Source organism: Vigna umbellata, chromosome 1, assembly GCF_029865625.1.
Source record: "Vigna umbellata cultivar VRB3 chromosome 1, Vumbellata_1.0, whole genome shotgun sequence".
Taxonomy (NCBI): domain Eukaryota; kingdom Viridiplantae; phylum Streptophyta; class Magnoliopsida; order Fabales; family Fabaceae; genus Vigna; species Vigna umbellata.
This window is the reverse complement of record NC_142165.1, coordinates 999430-1009504: the sequence shown is the minus strand read 5'-3', so window position 1 is coordinate 1009504 and position 10075 is coordinate 999430. Positions and strand designations below refer to the sequence as shown.

The window sequence follows — 10075 nt, the reverse complement described above, 5'->3', positions numbered from 1 at the left end:
AAGAGAAAAAGAAATATAATGTTAAAATGAAAGAAAAGTATTTTAGTCATGTATGGGACTATAATAAGTTATTAGTGAAATAGGTTGTAAATAAATAAAGTTAAAAAATAATAACCTTAAAAATAAAATTTTACTAAAAAACAAAATAATAAATTAGAGGTAGAGGGAGAAAGGTGTGGCAGTGGAAGGAGCAACGTCTTTAAGAAAATATTTGAAAACAAAACAAAACTTTGAAATGGGTAGATTACAAAACCAAACAAATGTAGCTGCCGCCTTTAACATTTGAAAGGAAGGGGCTTTCCGCCACTAACCTCACATCACCCCTTTCCTCGTTCGTTGTTCTTTCAATTTTTGATGATTTGATGAACATGAATTCATCCACTTGCCCCTTCTGTCATTTATCTGTTCCTTTCTCTGAACTCCAATCGTCTCTTTCTTTTTCTCTCTCATTCTTTTATTTTCCCTTTCACTCATTACATCTTCAGTGACACTGCTTCAATTCAATTCAATTGCAGGCACGCCAACGCCCATTTCGACGACAACGACGCCGATTATAGCTCCCCTTCGGTACCCTTTTTTCCCTCTCGTTCTCTGTCTTCACCTCACCATTACTTTTGGTTTGTTTGAGAAACTCAGAAAATAAAAATTGATTTTTTTGAAACCCTTTTTGAAAGTGATTCGCTTTGTGGATGGTGGTGGAAGTAAATTTTACCCACATGATCTTACAATGTTATTTTGTTTGCATTTTCTGCTATATTAGAGTGCAATTATTTATTATCCTTTGTTTACCCCCTCCCCTTTTTTTAATGAATTTGATCTTCACATTTAAACTAAAATGTGAATTTAGTCTTTTCTCTCTGAAAAATCATGTTTTTGAAGTTGGGAAGGACCAAATTCATCATACGAACGTATAGGACCTTGACCACGATTGATTAAAAACATATGGAGTAAAGATTACATTTTTCTCTCTTTATTATTAGTGGAAAGTACATTTTTTTGTTGAAGGAACTTTTTATTACTATCTTGCACATTTAAAGGAACCGAATTCTTTTACATATATGGTCTAAAGTGGACCGCGGTTTCATCTGTTTGTCAAGAGAAGAATGACACGGGATTTTTGTCGCTGTTTCATATTCTTCAGGCTAGTGGCTTGCATTTTGATGGAGTAAGGGGTAGGGATAATGTGGTGTTGAAAATGGATGAAAAGATCTCTTGCTTAGTTGATGTGCAAAGAAGGGGAGAGTTTTACAAGGTTGAAAGAGGTTTGATGGCCTTGTTGAGAGACTGTTTGGAGTCTGAGGCTGAAAACTCAAGAAGCATTTTGACATGTTATGTTGATCATTTCCAGAGCCTTGAGTTTAAGGATGTTGGATGGGGTTGTGGTTGGCGTAACATTCAAATGCTCAGCTCTCACTTAATGACACAAAGGCCAGAAGCAAGAGAAGCTATGTTTGGCCGTTCAGGGTTTGTTCCTGATATCCCATCACTCCAGAGGTGGCTTGAGATTGCTTGGGAAAGGGGTTTTGATGCACCTGGCGCTGAACAGTTTAACCATGCTGTCTATGGCTCAAAAAAATGGATTGGGGCTACTGAATGTGCTGCCCTTTTGCGTTCTTTTGGTCTCCGGGTGAGGGTAGTGGATTTTGGTCCTAAGAAATCTGAGGAACTCTATTTATCTGTCCCTGGTTCAAGTGTTGGGGAAAAGGATCTTGTGAAAAGTAAAGATGGAAGGAAGAGGAAAGCATCAAATACTTATGGACCAATGGATAGATATGTGTCTCGTGGTGTTGCTCAAAAAAGTTGCAACCAAGATGCAAAGTCATGTCCTTCCCTTGTACGTGTTGGTGACGCTGTGGATAACGAAAGTAGTGGTAATAGGGTATACGGCAAAGAGAAACTAAATGAGGGTCACCAAGTTCTTATGGACTTTGTGTGGAATTATTTCTCCCATAAAAGCACTGTTCAATTTGATCACAAGCATGTTCTTATCAGTGAGAAAACGTAAGTGACTGCATTTTAGGTACACATGTTCTGACCTTGCAGACAATCGTGTTTTTTTTTTTTTTATGATGTTTTAAATCTAGAAAGCTTTTCTTGTACAGGCCACTGTACTTTCAGCATGATGGACATTCAAGAACAATAGTTGGAATTCAAGTCAAGCATCAACGGTCTGGAATTCCACAATACAATCTCCTGGTTCTGGATCCCAGTCATGTAATATATTTTCTTTCTAATGTCTATTTTCTGGTTATTTAGATGCATGTGAGTAATTCTCTGTTCTTGCATATCCTACAGGTGCTTCTTGATCAATTGAAACTGGTCAAACTACAAAGCTTAACGAATTTAAAAAAATAATATAACCCTTACTATATTTATATGAACTTTTCAGTTCGTTTTTTCTGTTAACCGGTCGTATTCTTTGGATTAGCAAGTAAGGATATGCAATTTGAAGTAGATTAAGATGTGTTTTCTTCCTACTCTTTTTTGTGTGCTTATTAAGGGAATGAATCTGGAATATACATGTTATGTAGTAGTGATGGTATGACATCCTTTCAAATGTTGTGACTTATCATTATAGAGAACTATTGCTCTAGAAAGATCTATTATAGAGAAAGTTGGATGGCAGAAACACATAAAAAGAGGAGTGCACACACTAAAGAAGCCACAATACCAGGTTTTTCTTTAACCAAATTTTGTAATTTCCCTGCAACATTATGTGATGAGGCTAGATGATATTGTTTCTATTTCAGTTGTGTTATGTTGATCCTGGAATTGCCAGTGAGGAGGAGATGGAGAAACTCAAGACAATTGATAGTGTCTTCCTTGAATTTTAAATAACCATACAAAGGACCTTGCTACATAAAGGTACCCTTTGTATTTCACATCATATGACTATTTTTATTGTCATTTTTTCTGATTGATTTTGTCAAAACAAAGAAGTTAGAGACAAAAAGAAATTTGTTGTTCCACTTAGCTCATCTCCACTTCTTTACAAATATTTTGTTGTTTTTGAGGTCTTGGGCACATACATCATAAACCTGATACGTAGTTACTTACTGCTACTTTATTATTGAGTTGGGCAAGTAATGGCTATGGAAATGCTAATTATCAAATGACACCTTTTGAAAATGTGGATCAAATAATTGAAATTATTGAAAAATAAATATCAAGCTTGCTTGCTTTTAGGATTTTGTTAAAGTCGCCACCTTTATCAGGATTTTATTCACCAAGCCTCTTCACTTTCGATGCATTTTTTATATGCCCCTTTGGGCCAACTAGCAGCAGTGTTAACTGCTAAAATTTTCAACCGCAGTCTTTTGATGAAATGTTGGTTTAACCTATCTGCAGATGAAACACATCAAATTTGAGTTTTAGACGGCTGCAATTGCACTGAGATTCAAAACAGGTAGGGGAAGGAAATGAGGTTTCAATTGTATGCAGGTTATTGAATTTACATTTAGGTGCAGAGATTTGAGAGTTGCATTCTATACTTTTTACTACTGGAATAACTTCCAGCAGCATTTTTTAGTCATATCTGGGTTGGTTCGGTAGTGCAATCCGTTTTCACAACATATACGATATAGGATGAGAATGTAATTCTTATGTTCGTGAATGTGCGTAAATGAAATAATGCTTTAGCTATGATTCAGTTATTCGAATCTTATGATTCACTTTCACTGTTTTTATCTTACAATTTGATACTATTTGGTTACTTGTTGATTCATATCATACGATAAATCTCAATTGACTTTAAATCTTACAATTTTGTTTTATCAGACTTATGGTTAGGTTGCTCTATCTATTTCCAGTTTAAAATTAATGTATTGAGCTCTGAAGTTTCCTATGCAATGCAAATTATGATTCATGACTAAAAAATAGCTGACCGTTCACAATTTAAATCTTGATTTGATAATGATAACCTTGACAATGATTAATTAAGATAAGGTCATGTTTTGTGCTTGTAGATGTGTTAGATGATAAGAAAATAAACCCAAATCATATGAAGTTGCTTTCTGATATAGCTTTATTCATGCACTACTTAATTAAGCTCATTTGTTAATTGTTTATCTGCTGATAATACTTGTATTGTACCAACGTTTATGTTCACATTATTAACTAGGTTTAAACCCTTTAGTTGTCCTTATTTATGTGGGTTTTTCCCAGTTTGATCCTCTTCTTATTAGAATCCCCAATTGAGTCCTTATAAGTGTTAATTTGAATCAATTGAGCTCCTGCCATTAAATTTAGTTAACGGAGTTAAGTTTTTGCACAGGTAGAAGATTGATGTGTCAAATTTTTAAAACGTGGCATACTGAGAGTTGAACATGGAATTTAGCAACTTTTTAAATTTTAATAATATGAATTTTTGAAATGGGATTTAGGGTTCATAGAAGAGAAAGAAGAAGCTACAAGTGGCAAAGAAGATGAAAGTAAATTTGTCATTAAATGGACAGAGGATGACCAAAAGAACCTCATGGATATGGGAAATTTAGAGCTGGAAAGGAACACGTGGTTGGAGAATCTTATTGCCAGAAGAAGAAAGGAGATTGATATCTGAGAAGAATCTAATAGACTTAGACTTTGCTGATATTCTCAGTAAAAACCCAACCCAGAAAAACCCAAACAGCATCCAGAGCACCATCGTGAATCTCCTCGTGCGATCTCATTCTTTCACCTGTAATTCCCAAAATCCAGAAAACGCAAAAAAAAAAACCAAACTGCCACTCTCCCTGAAATCGCGAGTCTTCTCCTCCATCACCGCCACACAACCCAGAATCGCATTAGCCTACATCGCGCCACTTCCACTTGCAGATCTAGAAAAGCCAGAAGTGTCGTAACCACCAAGAACTTCTTCTCCATAGATCGTGACGCAAACCCTGCAAGAAACCACTTCTCAGAATCGCGCCACCGCTTCCATGTTCTTCCTCCTCCAGAGATTTTGAAACCTACAAGGAAAGCAAAGAACCAGAAATAGATTCCTTAGTGCGACCCAGTAGCAATGTCGCGCCATCAGCAGCAATGAGCAATCCTTCATTAGTTAGCCAAACCCACGTCGCGGTAGTGCACCATCTCCCCTTCGCGGTGTAGAAGCAGGAACAATTTTCCCCAATTTGCTGAAATCCAATTGGGGTGGATTTGATCAACAACCACTTCTCAGATCTACAACCACTTAATCTCCATCCCTTCGTCTGATCTACAACCACTTCTTAGATTTTTAATCCCATTCAATTTGATTGAACCTTAAATCCCATTTCAGAAATCCTAATATTATATTATTACATTTTACCAAAATTCCACGCAGGCTTAAACCATGCCACGTTTCAACTCTCACCATGCCACGTCTTAAAAATTTGACACATCAATTTTTCACCTCTGCAAAAACTTAACCCTGTTAACTAAATTTAACGGCAGGGTCTCAACTGATTCAAATTAGCACTTATAAGGAGTCAATTGGAAATTCTAATAAGAAGGGGATCAAAGTGGGAAAAACCCACATAAATAGGGACAATTAAAGGGTTTAAACCTATTAACTAAGTCATTCAAGTCTATTTTCCCTAGTAAAAGTTTAATATCTTTGCTTGACAGAAGCATGACTCATTTCAGTTTCCCTGTGTTACATTTCAGGAGCTTGAACATACTATTTGCCAAGACCGGTTACTAATGGAACCAGAATCTGAGCCATTAAAGGAAGCAACTGCTTCTACATTCTACAACCACCACCCTCTTGGTCATGATCTTCACTATTTTAATTTATATTGACGTAATGGTCCCTACCATCACTGCTTATGCTTTCACACTCAAAATTCAGATAATATCATATGTTGATTCATTTAGTTATTTTGGATAATTTTAATGCAATGTTACTTTGGTTTATATAATTTTTCCCTTTTACTCAAAAACTATAGGCTCTCATCCATGAGATTTTTCCTTGAGTTGTGATTTTTCATTCTTTTATTTATATTTTCTAGAGGCACTTCATTCACTTTAATTATGTGTGTAATGCCAGTACAAATTTGCTGTTTGCAAACCAGATGACAGTGCTAATTCCTTCTCTGTTATGAACACAGTAGTGATTATTAAGTTTGAAATCAATTAGAGTTAGCACATGATGTTCGGCAGATATCATTATGTTATAAAATTAGTAGTGCTCAATAATTGGAAATTAGACTGATCTGTGTTAACTTGATGCATCTCTGCAGCTACTAATACTACTACCAGTCTTCATTTTTTATTAGCAATGTGATAAAGAAAGTAAGGAGCTACAAAGAAGTATTATATGGTGCTAAACCTAATTTTGGAATGAGAAACAGTTCAAAATAGGTTTAGGTTATGTTTAAAGTTGAAAAAGTACCCTTGCCATACAACATGTATAATAGCAAATTTCAATGCACAAAATAAAAAACAAAAGTATTTATATCTTTTAATATTTAGATTATTTTTTATGATCATTTAGGATTTATTTTTCTTTTATATTTTATTTTTTTTTTCTTTATATGTTGGACCCTACGACATGTGGGTTCTGAACTACATATGAAAACTTATTTCATTATTGCGATTTTGTAATATATGTTGAAAGTGTATGTCTTGACAAGAGCCAAAAATATGCTTTCCTTTTACTGCATAATTGACCAACAACTGTACTTAACATCTATGGATCATGCAATGGTGACTCACTACTTAGGTATTGCTTGACATTTATTACCATTTGAACCATATCATTCCCAAGACATACATTATCATGTTTACACATTTGAAATGATACATATTCGTACAAAATACCAACTATATTATGTTTTAAAACATTTCCAAAACTCCAATTTACATCAATATAGTTGTCATAACTCATTGTCAACTAACTTGGAGTACGCTAATTCAACAATAACAAAATAAAGTTGTATATATATATACTACTATGCTATATCTCCAATTACTTTTGTTTTCATAAATCAAACCATGCATATCCGACATCTAATTCAATACAACACTAAATAAATGCAACTTAATTAACTCTTCTTATCTAAAGATAGTGTATATTAAGCAATTATAGAATATTCCAAAAGTTTAATTGAACTTATGACATTTTCAAAATATTAGCTTCGAATCCATATTATGATCGACCTATTTTGATATATCATCTATCGTCTCTATAATGTACACTTCATTAGCAAAATAGGTTACGTATTAGAGAAAGTTTGAATAATATATTTATAGAGAGATGATATTTCTAATTAATTAAATAATGAATGTTTATAACCATTTTATACTTAGTGGTTATTTATCTATTTTAACATTTTTGTTCTTAGGAAGAAACACATTCCCTTCAATTATAATAGAGAATTCATGGACAAACTCTAGAGACTTCAATCTTTTACAAAAATTCAAGTTGTGCAACAGTACTCAACACATTTATATTATATCTTAATCAAAATCAAAACTGATTGTGCTCGTAAATCTTAAATGTTCTCGTAAGTGTCCTATAACATTTACAAATACATATTAGTTATGAATATTAAAATTTAATGACAACAATTTCTAATTAAAAATTAAATTTATCTCTAAAGTTATAGTTCAATAATAAAATAGTTTTATATGTTTATTGCTTCGGTATGGATCGGACGAGTGATGTCAATTCTCAAATAGCTTATCTTGTGTTGTTCCTGTCTCTTGTTTGTTCGGTCTCCTAAGTTTCTCGTACACTCAAAATCGCTTGGAAGGTACTTGTAGAAGGTACCCGATGTTAAAGTTAGTATGTGATTTATTGAAAGAGTATTAAATGTGATGATGCATGTGTGTGGACAACCATACCTTAGATTTTTATTTATAGTTGTTATTATGGGCTTTTATCTTTTTATTGGTCTAATCACGATCTAATCATACATTAATTAGCATTAGTAGGTTGATTTGTGGTTATCATTAACTAAGTGTTAATCTAACCTTCATTCTGTAATCGGTCGGTCTTGTCATTCTCTTTGGGTGATCGGCTAAAGGGAGACCTGTCAAGGACAATTGACCCAATGGTGATCGACTAAAGGGTGATCGACCCAAGAATGGTCAGCTAAGGGTGATTGACCAAGGGTGGTTGGCCTAAGGTTGATAGGCCCAAGTGTGATCGACCAAGGGTGATTAGTCCAAAAGGTATGTACCGTACATTGGTTTTCAAAACTCAAGTACTTGTAGTAGAAGGGACGAAGGGGTTTAAAAAGAAAACAACATCTGACGCTTGTGTATGCCGAATGTTGTAGTCCGATCAGAAGGAGTTCCTTAGTTGAAACTCGTCTTTAGTCGATGGAATTTTTGGGAAGGGTTCCTAGGTTGGAACTCGCCCTTACCCAAATGTTTTAGTTTGATTGGGTGAGGTTCCTTAGTTGGAACCCCTTATCCAACAGAGTTTTCGGGAGGGGTTCCTTGGTTGGAACTCACCCTTACTCGAAGGTTTTAGCCCGATCGAGAAGGATTCCTTAGTTGGGTTGAGGAGGAAGATGAGTCACAAATTAGAAGTGCTGATGAGAAGGAATGATGCAATTAGAGCATGAAGCAACTACCAAGAACCTTGGGAGAGGGATTACATCTTTTTTATAGTTTTCATTTCTTCCTTATCTCTTCAATTTTTAGAATCCTAACTTCTACACCATTGTAAATACTTTATGTTACATTTTCTTGCATACTAACTGTTTGATAAAAATATAAAGGAGTTTTTTGTGTTTTTGTGCATTTTAATGTCTAATTGAGTCATCAAAAGGAAGAGTTATTATATGTTGCACAAGTTTATTCAAAAAGAACAATATTTTTCACTTTAAGTAAAGGATATGTATAAAGGTAATAGGCCTAAATATATGTAACATGCACCAATTAAGTAAATTAGGTTTTTTATTATTAACTAAATTAATAATTTATTCTTATTTTCTAACCTAACTTATATTCAAGGAATAAAATAGAATGTAAAGAATCGTTAAATGCATGTGCATTGGGTTGGTTGAGAAAGAAAATATCTCAACCAGAAATAATAAAGTTCCATTAAACTTCATCAAACTATGGAGGTTTTTCTTTACACAACACAAATAAACTATGCAGATTTCTGCACCAACTTTCTAAATGCATGTATCGGTGATTTTATTTTTTTGCATGATATAATAAAGACTCGCAAAGTTTGAAATATTTCATCCTGTATAAGTTTACGGATCTTTATAAAGCATATCACATAGTCAAATGGTTTTATTTCTCTCTTTTTTTCTGGGTTTTTGAAGAAAATTTATTGAAGAGATAAAACAACAATGATAAGTCCAACTGATGTAAGATATTAATGTTATTCAATTTTTTCAAAAGTTAATGTATCTTTTTTCTTATATTACTCAATTTTTATTTATTTATATAAAACTTAAATTTATCTCTCGATTTTAATCGTTGCTTGTATATCTTATTATTCAATAGGATGACATATTTTGACAATATTTTTTTGATAACATTTTAATATTTATTTGTCATTTTGTGATTGGTCCAAAATTACTCTACAATCAATAATAATAATCATAAACACTAACATGAACCAATAATAGAATGACACACATAGATGATGTTAAAATATTGTCAAAAAAAATGTTGTCAAAGTATCATTATTTTATTCAATATCGTAATTTGAAATAAAGAATCAGTGTGTTTGAAATATTTTTTAAATTAATTTATAATTTATTGGATAAACTCACAAGTTTATTGAACTGAAGTAGATGTGTTTGACAAATGTATTTCTCTTTACTTTATCTCCATGTTACATAAGTTTGTCTGGATATATAAAAAAAGGTTTAATTGCTTCCTTTGTCCCCAGTTTGGTTGAATTGTGTCAAATTCATCCTCATTTTTTAAAAAGTTTCATTGTCGTCCTCACGTGGTATAAAAGTGTCAATTGAATCCAAACATAGAAAAAATTTGTGTCAAAGTAGTCATTTTTCCTATATATCTGTGTCTTCCTTTCATATGTCACTTCTCTGGAGCTATGAAAAGCCTTAAATTGGATAAGGTAAAATGAATATCTGTACTTGATTGTATGAAAGGAAGACACAGAGATATAGGAAAAATGACT

At 33.3% G+C, this 10075-nt stretch overlaps 1 protein-coding gene across 4 annotated transcripts; it reads left to right on the top strand.

Moving 5' to 3' along the window:
* The first annotated feature begins 216 nt into the window (after positions 1-216).
* On the top strand, positions 217-6031 carry LOC124828261 (uncharacterized). 4 transcript variants are annotated; one of them, XM_047301517.2, is made up of 8 exons: positions 219-427; positions 516-567; positions 1142-2001; positions 2103-2214; positions 2579-2674; positions 2751-2865; positions 3349-3406; positions 5626-6031. In XM_047301517.2, the coding sequence occupies exons 1-6, from the start codon at positions 363-365 to the stop codon at positions 2832-2834; spliced, it is 1269 nt and encodes a 422-aa protein (XP_047157473.1). In that variant the 5' UTR covers positions 219-362; the 3' UTR covers positions 2835-2865; positions 3349-3406; positions 5626-6031. The 4 variants fall into 4 exon arrangements, with proteins under 4 accessions (XP_087972928.1, XP_087972932.1, XP_047157479.1 ...); XM_088116802.1 differs by lacking the exon at positions 2579-2674 and having other exon boundaries at positions 217-427; XM_088116806.1 differs by lacking the exons at positions 3349-3406; positions 5626-6031 and having other exon boundaries at positions 217-427; positions 2532-2674; positions 2751-2804.
* Positions 6032-10075: the final 4044 nt, after the last annotated feature.

Excerpts from the sequence above, each read along its gene's own strand:
- LOC124828261 (XM_047301517.2), top strand. The coding sequence starts at position 363 with ATGAACATGAATTCATCCACTTGCCCCTTCTGTCATTTATCTGTTCCT. Across the intron at positions 428-515 it reads CCTTTCTCTGAACTCCAATC|GCACGCCAACGCCCATTTCG; the intron begins GTCTCTTTCTTT and ends ATTCAATTGCAG. Across the intron at positions 2,002-2,102 it reads GTTCTTATCAGTGAGAAAAC|GCCACTGTACTTTCAGCATG; the intron begins GTAAGTGACTGC and ends TTTCTTGTACAG.